Below are 25,614 nucleotides of genomic sequence, written 5' to 3'. Positions count from 1 at the left end.
ATGTGATTGGTTTATGGCCAATAGAATATAATTAACCAGCAGTTTATAACGTTGATATGAAATGCAATGAGAGAGTGCCAGTAAAGTTCCTTGTTACATAGTGGCTCAAGAAATAACCAGGTTATTGTATTCTTTAATCAACGCAAACACACCAGTTTTAAAGCAGCTTTTGTTATGTATTTAAAGCTGCTTGTAATTTATAGATAGCATAAATAATGTTGCAAGATATATGCATTGTAATTCGAATCAAAGATTGGGTGTTTTGGGTCATTGAAGTATTTTAACTTACAGTAATATTTAGGCTGGTAGCTTTATAGCCTGTCTGATTTTCAATTCTGTCCAGGTCATCAGGGCAGGTTTTAATTTTCACCAGAATAGATTCCCAAGCTGGGTCTTTACTATAGATCCAGCAAATTTTAACTGCTTGGATCCATTTAAATGCTACTCTCTCGTTTCAGGTAGGAAACAGCAATTGGTTTGATGGGGGTAGGGCACATTGTGGAAGAGGCTGAATGTTAGAGAAGGTAGAGGACTTAGGGTGTAAGTTTGCTCGCTGAGCTATAGGTTTGATATCCAGACATTTCATTACCTGGCTAGGTAACATCATCAGTAGCAATCTCCAAGTGAAGCAAAGCTGTTGTCTCCTGCTTTCTATTTATATCTTTCTCCTGGATGGGGTTCCTGGGATTTGTGGTGATGTCATTTCCTGTTCATTTTCTGAGGGGTTGATAGATGGTATCTAGATCTATGTGTTTGTTTATGACGTTGTGGTTGGAGTGCCAGGCCTCTAGGAATTCTCTGGCATGTCTTTGCTTAGCCTGTCTCAGGACAGATGTGTTGTTCCAGTCGAAATGGTGTTTCTTTTTCATCTGTGTGTAGGGCTACGAGGGAGAGAGGGTCGTGTCTTTTTTGTGGCTAGCTGGTGTTCGTTTATCCTGGTGGCTAACTTTCTTCCTGTTTGTCCTATGTAGTGTTTGTGGCAGTCCTTGCATGGAATTTTGTAGATGACGTTGGTTTTGTCCATGGGTTGTACTGGGTCTTTTAAGTTTGTTTGTTTATGTTTGAGAGTGTTGGTGGGTTTGTGTGCTATTAGGATTCTGAGGGGTCTTAGTAGTCTGGCTGTCATTTCTGAAACTTCTTTGACGTATGGTAAGCTGGTTAGGGTTTCTGGTAGAGGACAATCAAAGGCATGCAGAAAATGCAAGTTCAGACTTGTGAGTTGGTATTCTGATGTATCGTCACAATGACTTAACATTGCTATTGTTCTTCATAAATTTATCCAAACATCTGTCATTCTTTCAGTAAATGTTTTTTTTCAAATATCAGAACTGATTCAATGTCTCACTCATTCAGCTTTCCAGTGCAGCTTTCCTCATTCACTTTAAATTAATAACTTTAGTACTACTTAATGATTATAACCTTGTCATAGTCCCTAAAGAGAACAATAACTATTTTAAAAAAAGGATCTCCTAGTTGATCACTGAAAGAATGGCATGTCAAGATTCTACCATTTAATATCTGTCAGTTACAATTTAGATTAGATTCCCTACAGTATGGAAACAGGCCCTTCAGCCCAACAAGTCCACACTGACCCTCCAAAGAGTAACCCACCCAGACCCATTTCCCTCTGACTAGTGCACCTAACACTACGGGCAATTTAGCATGGCCAGTTCACCTGACCTGCACATCTTTGGACGATGGGAGGAAACCGGAGCAGCCAGAGGAAACCCACGCAGACCCGGGGGAATGTGAAAACTCCACACAGACAGTTGCCCAAGGCTGGAATCAAACCTGGGACCTTGGTGCTATGAGGCAGCAGTGCTAACCACTGAGCCACCATGCTGAATAGGTCAATATTCCCGAACCCACACATCCTTGGACAATTTCCCATGGCCAATCCACCCTAAGCTGCATGCCTTTGGAAGGAAATCTAAGCCTTCCTTTGATTCTGCTGTCTGAATCCTTTGATTCAGACAGCAGAACAGGTATTGTGGCCTCCCTTATTTTACCTTAAGTTTAGAGACAGTTTAAAAACAAAACAAATTTGTAATATCTTCCTTTTGTTGATCAATCTTCTTTTTAAACTGTCGAGCTTCAGTTTATCTGATCTGTCCTCAGACATCTTTCTCAACAAACCTTGGAAGTCTGTTTCTATTTGCACCCTTTTTAAATGTGTGCTTTTAAAATGATAAGGACAGAGAAGCCTATTCCAACTTTGGTATCTCTGGGACATAATGCAGCCTTAACATAATCGTATATCCCAGGGACAAACATGTTTGATTAGAATGTTTCTGAGTTTTTTTCTTGCTAAACATAAAGTACATTCACTGTTTCCAGCTATATTCGGTTGTGGAATAGAGAGGAATTTTATAGAGATCTGAGTGACATGGGCTATTGGAAGATTTGTGGCAGATTCAGACAAAAATTCCAAAGAAGCTTATTTTGATATTCGTGGCATATCACCGCATTTTTTAGCATTTGTCAAACGGCAAGGCTAGCTTCTAAATTTATTTAATTAACCTATTACACACCTATGGAGCAGGTGGGATTTGAACTTGGGCCTCCCCGTCCGAGGGGAGGGAGACTACCTCTGTGCTACAAGTGGGCCCAAAGAGAAAGGTTGTCCATCCAGTTGATTTTTTTTTTATTCAACCCATTCAGAGATGCTATTACACATCTTTGGAGTAGATGGACCTGAACCTAGGTCTCTTGGTCAAGAGGTAGGGACAGTATCACTGCACCACAAGAGCCCAAGTATTTAAAGATCTTTAATCGACCTGTTCAAAGTTGCTATCACACACCTCTGCATCAGGTGGGACTTGAACTCCCCACCTACGTCCGTGACACCACCCACGCCCTCCACCTCCTCCAGGATTTCCGCTTCCCCGGTCCCCAGCCTCCAGGTCCAAGATTAGAGGCAATACCATTGTGCCAGAAGAGGGGCCTAAGGCCAATTTCTAGCTAATCAGTATAAGTTGCCACTTAAGGAGGGTGGTAGCTTCTAAATACCTTACTAATACTCCTGTGAACATCATTATTATTCAGCTTCTTACCTTACCAAATGTGCTAAGCAAGCTAGGCATGGGGAATTCTTGACAAGGGAGATAGCCTTTGCTCAGGAGTTATAGGCACAGTAAGTCAAGAGTAACCTCTGATACCAGTCCAGAGGCTTGAACATGGTCAGTCAGCCACTTGAAATGGTTTGAATCAGGTTTCCCTGAACTGAACTTCAGGCAGCTACCACCCACCTTGACTCTTTCCACTCTATTGGAGGCAGTTTTCCTCCTGGAGTAAGAGAGAAATAGATAATAAGGGAGATGAAAGTGGGTGGTTAATCCTGTTATTTTTGGTACAGGTCTGGAAGTGTCCTGGCAGAATGAGTAGGTCGCACAGAGGGCATGCAGGGTTAGTGATATTAGGGGTTAGGTGGGTAAAAGTGACTGAGGGAAGATGACGCACGCAATAGAGAGAGTGGGAGAACAGGAGCCTTGGTTTGCATTGGGAACAGCAACAGACCGAGAGAGAGAGAGTATGAGTGTGAGGTATCAGAAAGTCAATAGTGGCACTTACAGTGGCAAAGTGGAGAAGGTCGTTAAATCTTTTCCTACACAGAGCTGGGCATTTGTCCATGTGGTTGAGTCTGCACTGACCCAGGTGGCAATCTTGGACCAGGATGGCACAGTCTGGGATAGTGGCCTCCACTGCTGATCCTAGAGGAAGATGACATCCCCACATCTGGACCAGCCTGTCCAGAAGGACCTGTTCACAAAGTACCAATTTTCCGTTGCCTGCTATGTTCATATCAAATATCAGGAACTGCAAAAGGCGTCTTCAGACTGACAGTACTCAATGTCTGAGCGCTGTAAAGCCTGCTAAAGATGCCAGGGTGCAAGGAATGCTGGTCTTTCAGTGGATATCTGGTGAGTGATGAGTTGTTCCAGAAACGTCACATGGGAAAGTGGGCTGGAATGAGTAGGGAGAGATGCCATAGGGATAGGGTGGCTAGTTAATAAGGTCTGTTTGGTAAGATATGATGAGAAGTGTTGTTGTATCTCACGGTGACAATATCTCCAAAACACTGAGGCCATGTGCGCTTAGTCATTAAAACGTAGTCTGATTCAGCCTATAACATCAGAGTGACCACATGAGGTCAGAAGTCTTGGTTACTCACACCAGCTCTGCCTTGCACTTTGCCCCCTCAGTTATAGATATCAGGTTCACAACAGAATTGTGATAAAAGCAAAACACAGCCACTGCTGGATGGTTTGTCAACCCCTGGTTGAAGACAGAGATTGTAAGAAGTGTCAAAAAGGAGAAAATCAGAGGGTTTGGGGAGGAAACTGTAGAGCTCAGATCATAGGCAAATGAAGATGCAATCACGAGACATGGAGTGTTAAGGTCAGGGATTCTCCAGAGGCCAAACGCAGATGAGGCATTTGAGGCTAAATGTGATAGTACTGGTACAGAGAGGTTAGACCATGAAGGAATGTAAAAAGAAGGATGCACATTTTACAATTGAGGTGTTTCTTGATCAGCCAGCAGGTTAGGTCACTGAGCACTTAGGGTGATGGGTGAATGGTGGTTTGAGTTTGCTTAAGACTTGAGCATTAGATTTTTGGCTGTATCACGATGTGGAGAATCAATAAAGGCACAAATGAATATTTCAGCAGCAGATGAGCTGACATGAAAACAATTAAAGATATTACAAAAATGAGAAAATGCTCAGTGTTGGGACAAGTCCATGATTGAAAATTCACCTTGGGGTCAAGTGCATCAAAAGTGTTGGAGAAGGACAGTTTGACCAACCATGTCAAAGGTGGCAGTGAACTTGAACAGTAAGAGGAGGGACAGTTCATCTTTGTCACAGTCAGATGAGATACTATGACAGGGGTTGAAAACTGTTTGGAGGGATTCATGCATAGAGATTCAGGAAAGCTGGGAAAGAATGTAAGAAGTGGAAACACGTAAGAGGACATTGGGGAGGAAAGGGAGGATTGAGAAAGGATGGTTATTTTCAACATTGGTGCGATCATTGTCTGCTTGTTTTGAGATGAGGGACAGTCTTGGCAGATTTAAAGGAGAAGGGGTAACAATTGATCAGAGCTTTGTTAACCATATCATCATATGGAGTATAAGGATATATATGCTGTAGTTTAGTGGGAATAGGGTCAAGGGAACAGAAGTTGGGTCTAAGCACAAATTTGGAGAAGGTGAAATGGTCAATATTAAAAAAAAAAGAGACTGCTACAATCTCACAGCGAAGAGAGGGTGCGCAAGTGATAGAGATGAGTATGGCAGACACAGCAGATCAAATGGTCTTGATCTTAGTGATAAAGAGCTCATGAGCTCTGAGGTTGGAAGAGACAGGGGAAGCGAGCTAAGAAGATCATTTGTGATAAAGAAAAGAAGGTAGATATTATTCCTACATTTCAGGGTGTTCCTAGAATCGTGAACAGTTTTGGCAAGCAAGACAATGCTTTTGGTGGTCTAGTGAATGGCTAAATCAGTTGTCCACCAAAACTGTTTTAAGTCTTAAAACTGTGGGCCACAATTTTACTTGTCCTAAAAAAGCTTATAAAGTGCAATATAGTCAACTCAAATGAGCTCTTAGTAATTTGGTCAATTATTGGATTAAATCAGCTTTTCTGTGCAATATGTTGAGTAAAATTTATAAGGACAAAATATGAGCTTGTGGACAGTGCTTTATTGTAAAAGTTGATTTGAAAGCATTGGCATTTTCTTCATTATTACCCAAAACAAATCAGTCATTTGAATGAATCAAACATAGCAGGAGACACAGTTTTGATGAAATGTTTCTGATCATCTGTTTTTGTTTGAATAGGCGACAGGCAGAGTGTGCAAAGACAGCGAGAATCCAGATGGCTTTGCCAGCAGGGAAATCAACTAGTGGCCCTGCTACGAACCTCTATGAAGAACTGGGTGACAACACCATGTAAGTCTTTAGAGTTGTGAATGTTTTTAAAAGGTATAAGTGCACTATGTACTCAATTTAATTTGACTACTGCCTGGAACAACATGACAGGTATGTTTAAAAGTACCCAAAGGCCATTTCAATTCTTGAACTTTAGAAAGGAAGGCTTGCGATTTTGAAATCCCATATGTCTAACATGTTAAATAAAATCAGCTCTCAAGCTGACCATCAATTATTTCCATCTCTAATTTTTATAGGAACATTTTTAAAGGGAAATAAGGAACATAAATGATACAAGATTGCATTGCTGGCTACTGTAGTATTTAGAAACATTTGGGTGTGATTACATACACATGCCTGGTAGTGTCTGCTGCAATTGGGAAAATGCTATAATCTCAAATAGAAATACAAAGAGTTTAGCTTTGTACTTCAACCACAATGTGACTCTGTATGATAGCTTACCCCCTCTTAGTATGCAGTATACATTGTGAGAAGCAATCATGCAGAATGTATGCAAGGAACAACATGTGAAGCTTACTAGAGTCCAGCTGCAGGTTACATTTCAATAGTGAGCTCTGCTCTAATGAAGGATACATCTCCTCACTGCAGAATTGAAATGACTTCATTAAGGGAGACAATGGCCTTTCCCTAGACTATTAATCCAGAGACCCAGACAATGTTCTGGAGAACTGGATTGAGTCCTTCAATGGCAGATAGTTAAATTTGAACTCAATAAAAATCTGGAATTAAAAATCTAAGGATGATCATAAAATCGTTGCTGATTATCAGAAAACAAAACCATCTGGCATTTAGAAAAGGAAACTGCCATCCCTGCCTGGCTGGCCTGCATGTGACTCTAGACCCATAGTAACATGGTCGACTCTTAATTGCCTTTCGGCAACTGGTGATAGGTAATATATGTGAATGAATAAAAGCAAACTCCTTCTTTCTAGTTTTGTGCTGTCAATCGCTGTAATGCTATGCATTTCAAAACTGAAGTATGTACAAAGATAGTTTTATATTTATTTTATCCATACTAATATATTCAGTGATTTCTTTAATTTACTATATGGAATGCTGATGTTAATGCTATAAATACACATCATATCTACACACTGATTCAGCCAAATTTGACATGCATTTTGAACATGTTTGAATGCGAGAAATATACAGATTATGCCAGGACCTTGAATTAGCTCAGCCTTAATTTGAACTTACATGGTCTTCTGTGAGGCCCCCACAAAAAATGCCCGCCTTCTATTTACCCCATCAGCTCAGTCACCTGCTGGAAATGCACAGAGCATGCTCCACTGAATTGAGTCCTAAAGCTGTTGGTCTGGTACAACATGGTGACGCATATCTCAAACTGGCTGTTTCCAGCCAAAGTGCAGTGCCATGTTTGGGGTAGCACCACCCTGCCTCACTAAATGGGGAAAATTCAAATTCCCTATATTTGTCTGTCAGTTGAAGGAAAAGCATTGCCAATACCTACATTGAATGAAGATCAGCTACTTGGTTTGTCATTAGCTGTGCAATTTCATGCGTCAGCTTCTGATGAGTGGAGCCAAAGATAAATAAATTAAATTTGGCAAAATAGGGTCAGAATTCTTACAGTTTTATTGGACACCTCTGAGAATTCTAACCAAAATGTTAGCACGTTATCACGCTGCAAATTTATCATCAAGTTCTAAGGTTCTAATTCATTATTATACATTTCTGAGAAAATAACATTAAGCTGAGTTAAATTGGACTTAAAACTAAATAGGCATTTATTATATAGCATTATATAATCATCATCTGGCATCTTAATGATAAAGCAGTGCAAATGGGCACTCCATCTTTAATACACAGAATCAAATTCCCTACTACCTCTTAATATTTGAATGGGTGTACATGAAGTTGCTTACATAAAGAAATTTTTTTTTCACTTTTATTTCTATCATGTATTTGGTTTTGCTGAACTATCTTCCATACTAAAACTGCACATCTGTTTCTTTATCTGTTCACTTGCAAACTATCTCCATTAAACTACTTTTGGACTCAACATTTAGGCATCAGTAAGTAATCTGAATTTGTGGCATTGTAGAACTAAGCAAGGAAGTGTATTAGTCATTTTTGCAGTTCATGGTTATATTTAGCTAGGTGCTGTAATGCTGAATAGCTTGATATCTTTAATAGTTGCACAGACCCTGAATATTGTTGAACAGGAGACATGCTGTTGAAGGTTCTCATCTTACACCTGCCAAGACAGCTGCAAGAATTTCAAATTTCAGAGGAAAGAACAAGTAATACTGCATGGCAAAAGGTGCTGAATAGTTGACAAATGGATTAGTCAGTTTGCTGTCATTAAAAATGCAATAGGGAATGCTTTTCCCCCATCCTCCTGTCTAATTCATAAATGATACAACATCTGGACATACTCCTTGTACCATACATTATAACTCAAAATGCTGAATGATTGCCTGAATCAGTCATCTTGTAGATAGGACCTGAGTAATTTGCTCGCTATGCAAGCTTGACTCCAAAGTAGGACGCATCAGTGACGTCCTGCAGGATAATGGTTAATCTGTACAAATCATTTCTCACAATGTATCTCACATACTCACCCAGTAGCCTAAGGCTGGTACCTTTGAATGCGAAAAATGCCCAGCCCACCTCAAATTATCCTGGAAAGATAAGGTATCACCAAGATGGAGCGATAGGTGAAGCTAGGCATTAAACGCTGCCACTATGCAGTAACAATGCAAGTGATATTTTCTACTAATGAAATGCTGCCATCAAGCCAAAATGAATACCCCACAAAAATGAATAATGTGGTAGATGAGTTTCATTACAGGTGTGATATGGACTCAAAGATTGGAGGATTGTATCAAACAGCACATCATCCAGCTTTTTAGAAAGATAGAGGACTGACTATATAGAACCAACCTGAGCTTTTAAAGCCTTTAACATAGGACTGGATATTAAAAACTCCTGCCAAGTGTCTTTCTATTGGGTAGCCACATACTATAGCCCATCTCTTCCCTGCTCATCTCACCATCATGACAAAAAGGGTGAGCATATGCCAAAATCAGCAGCATACTCACCAAATGTAAATAAATAATTGCTTGTCAATTCATACTGTTAAAGCACCATTGACCGCGAGAAGATACTACCCATATCTAAATACATTTGGTGGCAGCAGCTAGGCAAGAGTGGGTAGGCATTTGTCAAACAAAGTTTATAAAATGGCAAGAAGAAAGATTTTTATCTTCAGGAGATGCATGTGGCCATCAGGAACACCTCACTTAAAGACTATAAGATTATGAAACATAGAGCAGAAGAAAGCTAGATATACCCCCATTTCTTCCCACCTGCCTATACAGAAAAATCCATCTTAACTCCCCTCACTCCACTTCTCCAAGCCTGCCTTTATCTCTCTCTGGGATGCATTGCCATCTTCTTCATGGATGTGCATGCAGGACTGAGAGTGGCCCCTACTGAACTCATGAGACTGGTGGTACTGCTGAAGTTGGCAGGCAATCGGATTGGCTAGTGGTTCAGAGGGTAGGATTTACTCCTAAGAGATGGGTGAACATCCCACTTTTGGGTAACGTAGACTATCTGCCCACAGCTTGTCTCAGCTGAGAGGTTAGTTTCTTTCTAGTCCGTTTGCTCATTTCAAACTTTCCTCCCTAGGGTGCCCGGTCCTGTAATTTTCAACCCTTAATATTTCACCTTAGCTGTGATTCTGTGGTCAAAGGGCTCTTCCTGAACAACCCTGAGTATGCTCAGAATTACAATAATAACCAATTTAATATTAGTTGGCAGGATCACAAAGGGGCTTAGTTACACTTGCTAGAAGCTATATATTTATACACAGAGAGGTGTTCTCTGTAGGTGAAAGGAACCAGTCATTGCACCTTTTTTGAATTAAACACATCTGTGTGAGGTGCAATATTTGCCTCATGTAACCTCCATGTCAATATCGCAACCAATCAGAGTTGACTTACTAAACAGCAACCTCTTCCCTTGCAGTTTAAATTGTTGCTCCCTTCAAACTTATGTACTCCTGCAGTTGTTTTGGTAAGTGGGATTCTTCACATCATGTCTCTTATATTTAATAATGCAATGTATTAAAGTTACTAGGATGCAATATTCCTTAGGAGGATAGTGTATATAGTTGTATTATTGTAGTTATATATACCTTGAGTCAAACCTCATTATTACAAACATCTTTTGATCATCAAAGTAAATTTGATCAGAAGTAATTCCACACTGTGAGCTTTGAAGCAGGTTGTAGAGCTTCAACGACTTAAAATAATTACACTTGGAATAATGGGGTTTCCTTGCCTAGTATCTTAGTCTAGTTAACAGTATTCTAACATATTTCCTTACACCTGATTATCTTCTTTCCTTTCAAGTCTTTCTCTTCTCTATCATTTTCAACAAAGCAGGGGAAAAAAGTCTGTTTTTGAAGATGGAGACCGGCAAAAGCTTTTAAGCGCATTTGCTTCCCGTGCTATTGAGGCTCATAAACAGTCCACTGTTAATGGAACATTGAAAAATAGTCTACCCAAGTCTGAAAGTAATATCACCTATTTATCAGATGAGAACCCATTAACAACACGGAATCCCATATATAATCCCAACATATTTTTACCTCCCGAAAATTGCGATATGTCCTGTCATAAAATGGAATCAGTTTTAGCCAAGTCTTCACCTAGAAGAATAACATTGAAAGAGGCATTACTAAAGACTCCAACTGAGGGAGGTCATCGAGCATGGACATTGCCCTCTCGCATTCACGGGCATCAAATGTACAATGTCCTTCATAGACCAGGGATTTTGGATCCTATGCAGTGGCAAAGGAAAATGTTGAAAGGAGAAGAGGGAAGGACTGCAAGTCAATTGAACAACACAAATTCTACTGTTAAAGGTGACAATATTAAACTAACTGTTAAAGAACAAGCAAGGCAGTTTGAACAACAAGCTTTACGGAAAAAGAATCATATCAAAATTCAAGACTCCCTAATGAGCGGAAATTTCCCCTCAAAGAGCAGAAGTGTGGCTGCAATCCCTCAAAAGTCGTCAATATCTACACCATCGCATCATCATCATCGTCATCATGATTCTTCCTCTTCCCTTGCTTCTATTTCTCTGACTTTGGATTCTGAATTACGTTCACTACCTCCCATTAACTCTATTCATTCTGACATCTTGGAAGAAGTTTCTTCTCCCGTAAATGGGAAAGCAACATCTCCTTCTGTACAGAGTGACAGTGACTGCAGCTTATTCACACAGATATGCAGCTCAATGGAGTTAGGCAGTGAACTGTTGGAGAACATTCCAGAACCTCTGACCGTTGCTCCTCCTCCACCACCCCTTCCTCCATTCCCTTCAATTTTGCCTTATCATTCCCTGCCAACTTCTCATTACCCTCCTCCTCCCTCACCACCACCCCTTCCTCCTCTCCCCCCTCCTCACACATTACGTATCACTCTTCCCTCTTTACGCCATTCACAACAGCCTGCACCTGTTCCTGAACTTGCTGCTTCATCATCATCTGTTCCTCAGAATCGAGCTCCAACAAGAGAATTGAAAGGAATACTGAAACGTATCCCAAATCTAGCGGAGATTGAAAAATCTGTTGCCAACATGCAGAGTCAAATAGATAAGAATAGTTTTGTGTATAAACAAATCAAAGTGAAATCTACAGCTGAGTCAGAAGGACAAGGGACTGAGTTGGTATCTGGGCCAAGTTTGAACGGGCAGAATAGCTTGCAGTCTGTTGTGCAGGAACGTGAAAAACGTTTCCCATCACACTCCAGCCTGTTTTAATGTCTAACTGCTGTTTCACTATTCATAACCTGCACTTTTTAATTTAAGCTAATAACTGTGGCATACATATATAGCCTGATGTTTTACTGATGCAGCATTTAATCACATTTCCGCAGCATCTGGTTAATGGTATCATAAGAATGAATTAAAATATAAAACAAAGGATAAAAGCAACAATGAATGACAACCATTAATAGGTTGATCAAAGTGCTGATGTCTTCCTATATCATATGTTTTAATTTAGTATCAAATTCATTTTAATTGAGTTGCACTTTGAATAACTGTCTGTTGCCTGAGCCCTGTAGGACCTGTTTAATTGATTCATTCCTTTTAAATCATGTTCTAGGTTATGTAGCAGCAACTTCTGGGCCAAGAAGTGTTTCAGCATCTATCTCTCCTTTCACTGTGTGTAACTTTGGGAGAGCAGGATGGAGGGCATTCTGCCAGTTTAGTAAATGACTTTCACCTCATCCAGATGTTTGATTTGAAATTGCTTTGTCTCTTAAGAATTGCTTGCCATCCATTAAACAAGCTTTGCTTGTTCTTTTATATCTTAATTTACGTATGTTGTTTATATAATGTGGCTGGCAAACTGTGCACAGCATAAGCACACCGTGCCAGCCATTCCTAGCTCATAGTTCATGCTCCAATAATTTTACTCAAAAGGGAAAAGAGTGTTAGATGCCTCCAGTTAAAGGTTTTAGCTTCCAGATGGACAAACAAGTTAGCTTCATAATGGCAGGTTTCAGATGAGTGATGATTTAAATCTGCACTAAACCTTTGATATCCCATTTTAATTTTTTAATAATTTTTTTATCACCTTAGACATGTCTTGCTATGGAATCTAAAGTAATCATTTGCATAGGATTTTGATACTGTTTACTGCAGATCTCAAAGTCATGCTGTGTTTGAAATGATCAGTCAAATGATATACAACTCTGCCGAATGAATATGTAGAAGAAGCCACATTAAACATTTGAGCAGAAATTCTTATGATGGATTTCATTTAAAATTAACTGCAGTTACTTAGCTATACAGATTTTTTTTACAGTTTGGAGAATTTACCTAGATTAATGACTACAGGAAATTACAGTAAGCCACTAACATTTAGGTTTTATTATTATGTTTGTACTTTCTAAACTATTTTGATTACTTTTGATTTAGCACATTAGTCAAATATAAATATTTGATTTTAGATAACTATTACGCTTGGTATATATTAAGAAACTGTTTAAAATATTAAAAGCAATAACAATATTTCTTTATTTAAAATACGTCATATACTGCTGAACTCATTCATTCCATTTTTCTGGTATCATGTAGTACAAAAATTACAACTAGCTGATAAATAACATCTTAAAACCTCATTGTGTGTTATTTCATCTTTCTTGTATCTGCTAGACTTTTGCTTTAATTTTATTATTCAGTGTGGATGTGGTGACTCCTTTCATGAATATTTATGTAATGAGTGCTGAATAATATTTTCTTACAAAGCACACAATTAGAATGCACAATCATTGCACTATTCCCTCCTTTAGCAAGGAGGTGATGATTAAGCAATACTTCAATGGGTTCACATTATTAACTTTCACCATCATAAATCATTGACTTTGATAGAAAAAAAAGCTCTGCTATTCAAAATCTGTCATGTTGTGATTGTTAAATTTTTGGAATAATTTATAAGGTTCTAAAATGTGCAGTTATTACCTTAAAAGCAATACATGCTTGGTGACAGAATACTATGCATTCTACACTTGTCCTGAGTCAGTTTCTGGTGATTTTTTTTAATAATTGGAGAGAAGTTGCAAAATACGGGGGAGTGGGGGGAGGGGTTTTGGGGGGGTGCAGTTTCTCTGACGTTGACTACCAAAGAACTCGTGGAAATTGGAAATTTCAAATAAAGTTTGTTGTTGGAACTGGTACTCAGGGAGTAGAACAAACATCTCTGATGATTTGTTAAAAATGGAATTTCATTCTCTGAATTTATTTTTGTTAATCTAGAGTGACATATTCTTTTCAAATTGGATTAATGTATCTGTGACTAAAGTGAAAACAGTCATAGATGTGTGACACATTAACAAGAATTCCAATCTGACTAGTATTTTTTTTAAATAATGTTTAAGACAATATATTAAGTATAGAATCACATTGGTACAATCGCAGCATAAATGCATTTTGCAATTAATTTTATGATCCACACCGCCCCGCATCCCACCCTCAAGCCCTATCTCACCCCAAGCCCCATATCCAAGTGTAAACAATATGAGGAATGGGCTAAAATCCAAGGAATCTTGTACAAGTCTCAAGCCACACATTTCTGCCAGGTGAGTGACATTTTGGCCAGGGTTTTCTGGCGTCAGTGGATGTCTCTTACTTGCTTACTGAAAAAGTGATGACCTGATAAATCATAGCATGACCCATCAGTTCTTCCACCAATCGTGCAGTATATTTCTCTCTAAAGGAAGGAATCAGAAGCAAACCATGCAGCAAGAGCTGCCAGCCAATCACCACCCAAGAAAGAAGGCGTCTTTAATGAGTCATTAGTTGCTCACTTAAGGGCCTCACTTGGCAGTGGGATGGGAAGAGTGGGCTTTGACCTTCCAATTCAGGACTTAAGGAGGACCAAGGGGAGAAAGTGATGGGATTCTGTGAGGTTACTGTCCTACCCAATTAGGTTGTTTTCCTGCTTTCATACCTGCCACCTTCAGAAGGTTCTGCTCATGAAATTCACCAATTTCGAGCTCTGAGGAGTCTGGGTGCGGGGTCCTCACCTTTTATTTCTAAAAGTCATGAGTTAATGAAATGAGTCTCCACTGTAGCTTTCCTTTTGCTCGTGGGTGCTTTACCAGAGTTGGGAGAAATTAGAGGAGGCAAATTTGTTTTTTTTTGTGAACTTCCTCTGAGTCAGGCGTGGGTGTAGTCCTATGGAACGTGAGGAGTATCCTCACTTCTATTAGCCTCGATCATCCCTCCAGCCATCTGATTTCTTACAGCTATAAAAAAGATAACTGTTTTATATTTTGTAATTGAACATTGTGGCTTTCACTCTGGATAACTAACAAAGGAGTTGGACAAGACTGTGATAATTGCCAGAGCTTTCACACATCATAATGGGCTTGTTTCTTTTCAAAGTCGTAAGCTCCTCATTACACCAATGGCTGAAAAACATGTAATTTATAAAAATAATGGTTAATTCAGGTGAAATTTTTTGACTCCCATATTTTCCACCCTACACAATTTCTTGCAATTGCTTTTCTATTCTATTATCTCTTTCCCTTCCCAATGTTTGAGGTGGCGAATTGTGTTGAAGCCAATAGAGTTAAAATGAGTTAAGAAGAGCAGGTTGTAAAGTATTTCCTTGAACATTTGTCTGAACTCTTTAAAAGTTTCTCTGTATTTACTTACAGCTTTTTATTTATCATTCTTGAGAATGTGTTAAAAAAACGATATTCCTCCTCATCAACATCCTAAATAGCTGTTCCTTGTTCTAAGACTTTGACCCTAAATTATCGACACACTCAGCCAGAAGAAGCAGCCTCTCTATATTTACCCTGTGTAGCCCTTTAAACATTTTGTAAGTTTCAATTAGATCGCATCTTGTTCTAAACTCTGGAGAATATAGGCCCTCACAAGACATCCCACCATCCCAGGAATTGGTCTGCAGAATCTCCAGTATACTCCAACCATGCAAAGTGCATCCTCCTTGAGGTGTAGAGACCAAGGTACTCCACGAATGGTCTAACCATGGCTCCACAGAACTGAAGCAAATCATCTTTAGTCTATGCTCATATCTCTTGCATTAAAAGCTAATGTACCATTTGCCTTCCTTTTTGCTTGTTGCACCTATTCATTAGCTGTCAATAACTTATGAATAAAGACACTCAAGTCCTTTTGGACATGAACACTCATCAGTCTTTCATCATTTTGGGAGAACGCTACACCACCGAGCGTCCTACAAAAATGGACCACCCCCCCACCACCACCACCACCACCAAATCCACGTTATTGAGTTATTGAGTGTCACATGTAGCTAAGTACAGTGAATAGCTTTGTTTGCAAGCAGTATAGACAGATCATAGTAAGCAAGGACGTACAGATCAGAGGGTGAAAACAAAACTAAACAGAGGCATGCAAGTTACATCGCACAGAGTATGTGCTAGGCAAGATCAAAATTAGGAGAAAGTGAGGACTGCAGATGCTGGAGATCAGAGCTGAAAATGTGTTGCTGGAAAAGCGCAGCAGGTCAGGCAGCATCCAAGGAACAGGAGAATCGATGTTTCGGGCATGAGCCCTTCTTCAGGAATTAGCAAGATCAAAATTAGCAAGACCAGCATTATTTGAAGTTAGAAAGTCCATTCATCAGTCTAATAACAGCAGTGAAGAAGCTGTTCTTGAACCTGCTGATGCGTGTGTTCAAGCTTCTGTATCTTCTGCCTAATGGAATTATACTTCATCTGCCAAGTTCTTGTCCACTCACTCAGACAGCCCAAGTCAACTTGAATGCCAACTGCAGCATCATCACAACACACATTCCTGCCTAGTTTCGTGCAACTTTGAAATGTTATATTTGGCCCACAAATCAAATCATTGATATGGATGTGTACAACTGGAATTCAAACACTCATCCTGTGGTGTGCATTACTGACAGCTGTTTATGCCTACTGTGTACTTTCTTTCCATTAGCCAGTGCTCAATCTATGCCAACATATTATGTCTATCCCATCTACTCTGATTTTTTTTATGAACATTCTGCTGGAATATTATTAAAAGTGCTCTGAAAATTCAATTATAGCATCCGCTGGTTCCCCTTTATCTACTTGGGGCCAAAAGATTCAACAGGTATATCCAACATACATTTCCATTCATACATCTATGTTGAGTTTGTCAAAAGTATCCAGTTATTACATCCTTCAATTGATTCTAGCATTTTCCTTTTTGGTGACATCAGGCTCCTAGGTCTGTAGTTCTGTGTTTACTCACTCCCTCGTTTCTCAAACTGGATTAGGTTCAGAATTCAGTTTTTTAAAAGCTCTCTAACATCCCACTGGCCCAAACAGAGGCTCCTCTGCAGATAAAAACTCTCTTCAGTCAATCATGTTCTCTTCTTTGGGAATCCAAAATAAAGGGCACAACCTTAAAATGACAACTTGACAAATTGTGAGTATAATTAGAGTACACGTTTTCCCACAATTAATTGTGGAATTCTGGAACTGGCTGTTTGAAAAGGGAATATGTGTTTGATCATTTGAAACTATCAGGACTATAATAGGTAGTTTTTTTTGTCAGAAGGTGGCATCAAGGGATATACCACAAACATTATGTAAATAGAGCTGAGGTAAATATGACGGTAATCTAATTGAATTGCACAACAAGCTCATGGAGCCGAATGGCCTACTCCAGTCTCTATCTGAACTGTACTCAGGTGTAATTCTCCAAAGTTGATTGTGAAGTTAGCAAGTCCAAGCAATCAGATTTGAAGAGTTGCATTTGGAGAGATTTTGTTCAGCATATTCTCTAAGGTCATTCATGTGTCAACAAAATTCCTATATGTAACAAAAGAAAAGCTGCAGTTTCTATGTACCTTTTCCTTGTCAAGTTGGCTCAGAACTGACATTATTTAACATACAACGTTATGGAATAGATACTATTAAAATGATTAAAAGTAAGTGCCATTCATTAATTTCATATTTCCATTTTGCTGATTTAAGCAGAACATTTGAAATGTTAATTTATTGCTGCCATATAATGACATTGATAGATTAATTCAGTATAATCATCTTGACAAACACTGCCTAAATATCATAACCTGGATAAAATTGGCTTCAAAAATGTTTTTTCTATTACCTACTCACAAGAAATTATATCCATTCAACCTTAATTCCACATGCATTCATGGAATGTCAATTTAATTATGAGCAAAATGCTTTCAATCACTACTTTGGCAACAAAAAGAAAATCAACTTGTTTGAGTTTTCTTGAGTAGGTGGTGTTGTTGCTAATATTTTATGTTCATTTACTTTTCATAATTTGACCTTTATGTATGCTTTACATTTCTATTTTATTCTGTTTCCCAACTTATCAGGACAGCTTCAGAACAGTCCTGTACAATATGCATACACTTCTTGTTCTTCCTTATAAGTCACAGTACAGTATCTTTTTGCTATATGACAGATATTCATCTTGAAACATATAGAGTGCAGAAGAGATCGACTGGAATGGTACCAGGGCTGTGAGGGCCTTCACTTATGAAAAGATGTTTAGAAGTTGAGCCAGTCCAGTTAAGAGTGCAGAAGATTAAGAAGACATTTGATAAATGTGTTCAAAATCATAAGCAGCTTTCATATAGTAAATAAGCAGAAACTGTTTCGAGTGGCTGACACGATGGTAAGCAGAAGCCACAGATTTAAGATGACTGGTAAAAAAAACAGGAGTGAATTGAGGAAACATATTTTTACATGGGAAGTTGGGATTACATTGCCTAGAATAAGTCATGGAAACAGATCAATAGTAATTTTCAAATAACAATTTGATAATGTGACAATGCTGAGGCTTTAACAGATTATTTTGTCCTGGTTTTCTTTTGAAGAGGTTATAAGGAAAAGGTGAAAAGCTGGCTAGTGAAGATCAAATACTAAACAGCTTGGGAGGCCTTGGGTTTCTTTTTAAAGTTGGAACAATAGAAGCTGCCTGGATGGGTGTGGCCAGTTCTCACAGGCCAGGATTTATAGTTTATTTTTAATTTTTACATTTAGCTTTAAGCAGTTGCTGTTGGAGTCTCAACAGGGCAGAAGCTGCTAGAGTTTTGAAGAAGTAGAAGCTGTGTTTTCCCCCTCTTGGTTACAGTTAGAAGCTGTGGTTTCTCTCTGCTGTTGGGTTACCTGTGAGACAAATCTATTTTCTGAATTTGCCATTTTGCTGAGGGCTGTGTCTATGGGATGTTATTATATTGGAATAGTTAATTAGTAAAAGTTACTGTGTCTATTATTCTGTTAAGTTTTCCAATAGAGTTAAATTATTCTAAATTCTTCTTTCTTTTGTTGTGTTTTAACTACAAGATTTAAGTAAATTGTGTTTTGCTTAACATCAAATAGTTTGACCAATCACATTGCATCCTGAGCCAGCATGTCACATTTATGCTCAAAGTAAGAAATGTTAGTGCCTAGGCTACCTTCTCTGTGGGGGTCTAGTCTGATCCATAATAGTACTTACCTGGAGGAAAGTATTCACAGGGTTATACAGTGGATCTAATTTGGTAGCTCAATGGCAGAAGTGTGCAGGGCAGAATGCCCAGAATAGCTACCTTCTTTTCTGCAACACTCAATCATTCTGTGGTGAAGATAAAGTATGAGTAGACTTTATGCGAAATGTTTGAAGCTGGAATTTCCTGGGAGTCACAATCTCTCACAACTTGCTGCTTGACCCTTTATTTTTAACAAAAGTAAGGAGCTCAACCTTTCTGAGAGAAGATTCCAATTAGGGCTCCTTCAGAAATAAGACTCCAATCCAAATAGAGTCATAGAGTTGTGCAGCACGGAAACAGACCCTTCGGTTCAATTCGTCCATGCCGACCAGATATCCTAAATTAATCTAGTTCCACTTGCCAGTATTTTGCCCATATCCCTCTAAGCCCTTCCTATTTATATACCCATCCAGATGCTTTTTAAATGTTGTAATTGTGCCAGCCTCCACCACTTCTCCTGGCAGCTCATTCCATACACGCACCAACCTCTGCGTGAAAAGGTTGCCCTAAGGTCTCTTTTATATCTTTCCCCTCTCACCCTAAACCTATGCCCTCTCGTTCTGGACTCCCACAGCCCAGGGAAAAGACCTTGCCTATTTACCCTATCCATGCCCCTTATGATTTTATGAACCTCTTTAAGGTCACCCCTCAGCCTCCAACACTGTAGGGAAAACAGTCCCACTCTACTCAGCCTCTCCCTTTGGCTCAAACCCTCCAATCCTGGCAAAATCCTTGTAAATCTTTTCTCAACTCTTTCAAGTTTCACAACAACATCAAGGAAGGAGACCAGAATTGCACACAATACTTCAAAAGTGACCTAACCAATGTACAGCAATAAAATGTAGAGCTGTGTTTCCATTCTGACAGTTCTTTTGTAATGTTCGGGGAAGACACACCATGCTCTTTCCTCAGCAGTCAGCTGCCTCTGTATTCTGAAATATAAAGGTCCTGACAGCTATTTACAGCTGCTCTCAAGAGGCAAGTACATCAGCTAAGTGTGATGATAGAGTGATGGGGCAATAGGTGGGAAGGGATAGGGAGTCAGTTAAGTGGAATGGTGGTTAGACTGCCCAGCTACCATGTAAACTGAGAAAGGTGCCAGCTGTGGAGGGGATATGTAGGATGCCAGATGAGTGTGAAGTATGGTGGTCGAGAGTATGGTGCTGGAAAAACACAGCTGGTCAGGCGACATCTAAGGAGCAGGAGAGTCAATGTTTCGGGCAGGAATGAAGGGCTTATGTCTGAAACGTCGAGTCTCCTGCTCCTCGGATGCTGACTGATTTGCTGTGGATTTCAAGTGCCACACTTTTCGACTCTGACTCTCCAGCATCTGCAGTCCTCAGTTTCTCCTGATTAGCAACGTGACAAGGTAAGGGGTGCAGTGTTTAGGATAGGTCAGAGCATGTGGGACAGGGTCTGGGGGGTTCAGTTCCGGCAGGGATGGGGAGATGCTGAGAGTTGAGTTGGTTCATGTCTTGGGGGCTTCAGGTCGAGCTGAGTCAGCTCCAGCAGGGTTTGGGGGGATATGTCAGGTGAAGTCCAGGAGGGGGTGTGGGCGTTCAGTGGTGTTACTTGCTATGTTGGGGGATGGGAATGGAGACGGCATGTCAGGTCTCAGGGGTAATCCTGGAGTAATCAAATCCTGAAACCAGAGATATTGGGTCTGAGTCTGCAAAATATAAATAGTTTGAGGATGGTGTGATTGGGGGTGTGTTAAATACTCATGCAATGTATTTAGTAGTCTAATTTTCCTGGAGCCCTCTGAAATCTCTGATTTAAATTGAGACTTCTGGAGGTTTCCAGAAATACAAGAATTGCTCAAAGGAAAATCCAATTTCCTGGGCAGTTTCTCTGGAGTCTGCTATGCTAAGGTGGAGATTCTGCAGGGTCCCATACACTTCTCCAATAATGACAGTCTGGCTGCCAGGATATCTAAGCCAGAGATTACAGAATTCCTCAATAGAAACTTGTGAAATTGCAAGGGAATAATCTTTAGAAGCTTAGAACAAAATCTTGTTTCTATCATTAATTTCGCATTTGAGTTTGGAGTGGATTTTTGCAATAATACTTTGATGGAATTTGGGTGTCACCAGCAAGGCATGGATTTGTTGCTCTACCTCTACTTGAGCAGAGTGGCTTGTTAGACCATTTCAGAGGGCAACCAAGAGTCCAGACAATTGATGTATGCCTGGAGTCTCATGTAGAGACCAGGTAAGAGTTGAAGATTTCCCATCATCGAACCAAATGAGTTTTTATGGCAATTAGTGCTTGTTTCATGCTCACTATTACTGAGACTAGCTTCAATACCAAATTGAATAGTTGGTGTTAAGTTCCAACAGGGCAGTGGAAGGATTTGAACCTATATCCGAGAGCATTTGCCTGGATTTCTGGAGTGCCATCATCTCCTCTCTAACATGACTTGATGTATAAATCCATGTTCATACTTTTATTTTGTGGTACAGGAGCCAGAATCTGTATTTACTGGTTTGAATTTTAAAAGCAGGAATACGAGTCAGGTAGGATTTGTTTGTTATTTTTAGTTTCATTTGGCTCTTGGTAGAAGTCTTACATTCTCAAAAATGTTAAAATTCACACAACACCATGTAATAGTCCAACAGGTTTATTTGGAATCATTAGCTTTCAAAGCGCTGCTTCTTCATCAGGTTGTTGTGATTTTTAATTTTGTCTACGCCTCTCCAACACCAGCACCTACAAATCCACATCCAGTTCATCAAAAAAGAATTTCATTTGATCCAAAACTTACTTTCTTTTATTCCTTTGCCCAGCCATAGTGTTTCAATGAAGAATTCACTCCAGCCACCTCTTCTTCTTCCTGTAATTTCATCACAGCGACTGAGACCACAATTTAACTTGATCTTAGTGTGAAATTCTGTTAGTTCTTGAGCTTTACTGGCACTTCTTACGGTAAACCGTCCTTTAAATCCAGCTCAGTCAATTCTGCAAACTCAATTTTCTTAAGTCAACAACTTAAGCACTTTCATATTTGACCCTCTCCTCTGTTCTACCTTCATAAAAAGTCTGTGGTACCAGTCAGTTAAAACTGGCTGGTTTGAGTATCATCCGGATTTAGAGCATGCATTTTCGTGATACGGATGACACTGACAAGGTCATATTGATTGCCTGTTCCTTGTTTCCCCATGAAGGAGGAGAAACAAATGGTTGTACATCTCAAAGTTAAACTCCACCACTTCAGAGAACATTTACAGCCAACCAAATGTTGTGAATTAGTTACCAGTTGGCCAGGCCCCCAACAAAGAAATAACTTATCTATAAGATGGAGCTTATTAGAATGTGATTAACAACCTAATGTCAATATTAACAGTGTTCCACATGAACTATGCTACGACTAAATGCATACTGAGATGCAATATGTCAGGGCTTTATATGCAGCTTATTAAAGCTAGAGGATTTGATGGGAGTTTCTCTTCTCACATACAGATAGTTATCTCAAAACACTTCATAAAATGTAGAGGAAAAGCAAAGATTAAGGAGGGCGGTTTTTTTTAGAAGCTTGAAATACACTGATATAAACAAAAGTTAACTTTTGAAAACTAGGTGCCCAGATAGAGTGCTATTAGGCTGCATTTGATAGTCAAGGCATAATAAAAGAGCAGCCAGTAATGAGAAAAAGTTAGAAATGTGACACTTCAATGTCTCTTCCCAAAATGCAAATCAGCATAAACGAAAATCCTAGGAATATTGGGCTGGATATAGACTGGGGGCATGGGCTCTCTGTACTCCAGGGTCAATGTTGAGGTTACACTGCCAGCTTGCCCCATTTTAATGACTAGGGCTCTTTAGTTAGTATCGAATTTCAATGCCTGTCTTTCCATCTCTCTGCAGCAGGTGGTCCTAACTCATAGAGCACCTTTCAGTGAGAGGCTGGTAGCTCTGCACACCAGGAGTTCCAACAGGAGCAATGGCCACTGCTGATGTTGTAGGTTGGTCCAGGAAGCAACATTCAACAATAGACCTGGACATTGAAGCACATCTGAGATTTTGCTGAGGTCAGGATGACCAATACCAGTGATGGGGGGAATTGGACACAAGAGGGAGGACATGGGGCAACAAAACTGTGGGAGGGAGGGCTTCCAACTGTCTCCAGGGACCTGGGAAGAGGCCCAGGCCTGCCTGTCCTCCTTTCTATTTCCCATTGCTTTAATCCTCCAGTCACCCACAAGATTAAAGCTGCCAGGTTGCATGCTGAGTTTCACCCTCTCCTGCTGCCTGTTAAATCAGTGCCAGCTGGTTGTGGCTCTTGACTGGGTTTAAGCTGCACAATTGAAAGTCTCCACTGGATTTGCATGTGAAGTCCAACTGATGCCGTTCTTGTTGCTTGTAAAATTATAGCGGGGGTGGGTTTTGGCATGCATGTTGCCACCTTAGTGTATGGGTCCACCCACTTCTGCTTCTGCACAACCTGTAAAATTCAGCCCAGTAGCTTATAAAATCAGTCTGATTATTTACAGCTTTATGCTGACTGTCCCATCACCATATGCTATTCATCAATGTAATCTAATGCTTTGCTTGATTATTTATATTTGCTCTTGGGTTTAGATGATGTTGACAGAGTTACTTTCATTGTCCATGCATCTTATTGTCCAAGTTAAAACATTACCATCTATGTGGTGATGCTGCAGCCACAGTGATAATTTCCTTGACCTTTAATGGTACCGTTGGTAAGGGGCACGTGAAAATGATTAGGCTTTGTTTAGAAAATTGACATTACCTGATGATTACTTGGGGTAAATGTTAGCTGCAAGATTAAGAGACCTGATATGAGTCTTTTAAATTATTGTATGGGTTTAATAGTTCAGATTTAGTAAACTTAATTCCAGTTTGAGTGAATTCAGAACAAATAGGATATGGTTGCAAATGAAACAAAGAATTTAGGAGGAATTTCTTTCCTAAGCATGGTATGAATATGGATTTCTTGCTATGTGGAGTGGCTCAAGTAGGTGGCACTAACGTATACATAGGGAGTCTTAATATATCATGGGAGAATAGAATATAGGGATATGTTAGCAGTGCAGAACGATGTAATTCATGTGGAGGCGACCATGTGGAGTACTAACAGCTTCTGTATATTGGACATTAAAAAGATATTCAGAGCAATGAGGTCCCTAATATCATCACATAGTGCTAATGCTATTGATTTCTTTTTTCTATCCAATCTATAACCTGTTTTGCCACTGTTCTTCCAAAAACCATGGAAACAATGTTATTTGAAAGTAAATGTTGGTAACATGTGCAAAACCTGTTCTGTCCCCAAACAGTTCCAGTAAATTTGTTAAGAACAATCTGTCTTTCATAAGCCTCAACTGACCTGAAATTATTACCTTTACTCTTGTTAGTTGTGCTTGAGTCACTTACTTAATGATGGGCTTCAATGTATTTTGTTGTGTAGATGACAAGCTAATGGACCTTCAAATCCCACATTCATTCTTATGATGTTTTTTTTTGCCTAAATTGAAATCTCATTATCTGATTCCTAAATTTTTTAGTAATACCCAGACCTTCAATGAAGTGTGAGAAGCTTCAACTACAGCTCTCCCTGATGCAACCATCATTTACTTAATTGTTATTGAATGGATTCCATCTGGTCCTGTTGTCCTCTGAATATTGAAATATTCCTGAGTGATAATTTTGTCACTAATCTCTACCTTCCTCTTTAATTTGAATCATTTACCCAGACAATTGCAGAAAACTTGGTGCAGCCTTTCCCATGTTTAAAAAAAATACTTTGAAGAGAAGCAGTTCTGCTTTTCTGTTTCCTTTTTGAACCTCCTTTAAGGCAGTGCTTTTCATTTCTCGCTGACTGTGATCCTCTTTGCATTCCCACAAATATCTATTGAAATTTTTATCCATTTTCAGTTTTAAGGTTGCGAGTCCATTTTTATAGATTTTTTTTGTTTTGCATTTCATTTTTATCTGATGGGATGGAGGTAGTAGTGCCTACTGCCAATTGTACTTGAGAAGCTGTTGAGCTGGCTTCTTGGATCATTGCAATCCAATCCTACTGCAAGCAAGTTTTTTACCCAGAGACAGTGCAGAAATATAAATTTAGTTCCAATGTGATCTGATGTGACACACGGAGGATCTTGTAGGCACTGGTGATTCCACATATTGATGCCCTTGTCCATCAGGTTGGTAGAAGTCAGGTGTTTGGAAGAACAAGGATCCTTGGTAATTTCCAGCATTGCACCAATATTAGCATTTTGCATCTAACTTGAAAAACAGACTTTGAATGTAAAGCAAGTCATAGTTATAAGTGATTTATTGTTTCAAATTCATTTATGGTTTTGTTAAGAAGGGAAAATGTGAGCAACAAATTGTCCATTTTTGTTTAGAAATAAATCCCATTCCTTATTTATGGTTTTAGAATAAAGTATTGACGTATTTTGTGTGGTCAGGTTGGTTTCCAGACATATTTCACTAAAACAAAATCTTTGACATAGCTGGTGTTTGACTGCGCTTTTTCTCACAGTCAGGAGAAAGTGAGGACTGCAGATGCTGGAGAACAGTCAAGAGTGTGGTGCTGCACATCTGAGGAGCAGGAAAATCGACGCTTTGGCCATAAGCCCTTCATCAGGAATAAAAC

The 25,614-nt window shown here is 39.4% G+C and overlaps 1 protein-coding gene across 2 annotated transcripts in view; it reads left to right on the top strand.

Annotated features, from left to right (window-relative positions):
* The window catches only part of pcdh15b (protocadherin-related 15b), a 1,523,107-nt gene that overhangs the window by 1,459,090 nt on the left and 38,403 nt on the right, over window positions 1-25,614 (top strand). Inside the window, exons 35-37 of one of the 2 annotated variants that reach the window (XM_043712367.1) lie at window positions 5,843-5,953; window positions 7,984-7,989; window positions 10,336-13,112. In XM_043712367.1, coding sequence (XP_043568302.1) covers window positions 5,843-5,953; window positions 7,984-7,989; window positions 10,336-11,752 — 1,534 coding nt within the window. In that variant the 3' untranslated portion in view covers window positions 11,753-13,112. Of the gene's footprint in view, window positions 1-5,842; window positions 5,954-7,983; window positions 7,990-10,335; window positions 13,113-25,614 lie in introns of those variants that run through there. The other variant, XM_043712368.1, reaches the window with a different exon arrangement.

Source organism: Chiloscyllium plagiosum, chromosome 22, assembly GCF_004010195.1.
Source record: "Chiloscyllium plagiosum isolate BGI_BamShark_2017 chromosome 22, ASM401019v2, whole genome shotgun sequence".
NCBI lineage: Eukaryota > Metazoa > Chordata > Chondrichthyes > Orectolobiformes > Hemiscylliidae > Chiloscyllium > Chiloscyllium plagiosum.
Note: the sequence above shows the minus strand (reverse complement) of the source record. Positions and strands in the feature narration are given on the sequence as shown.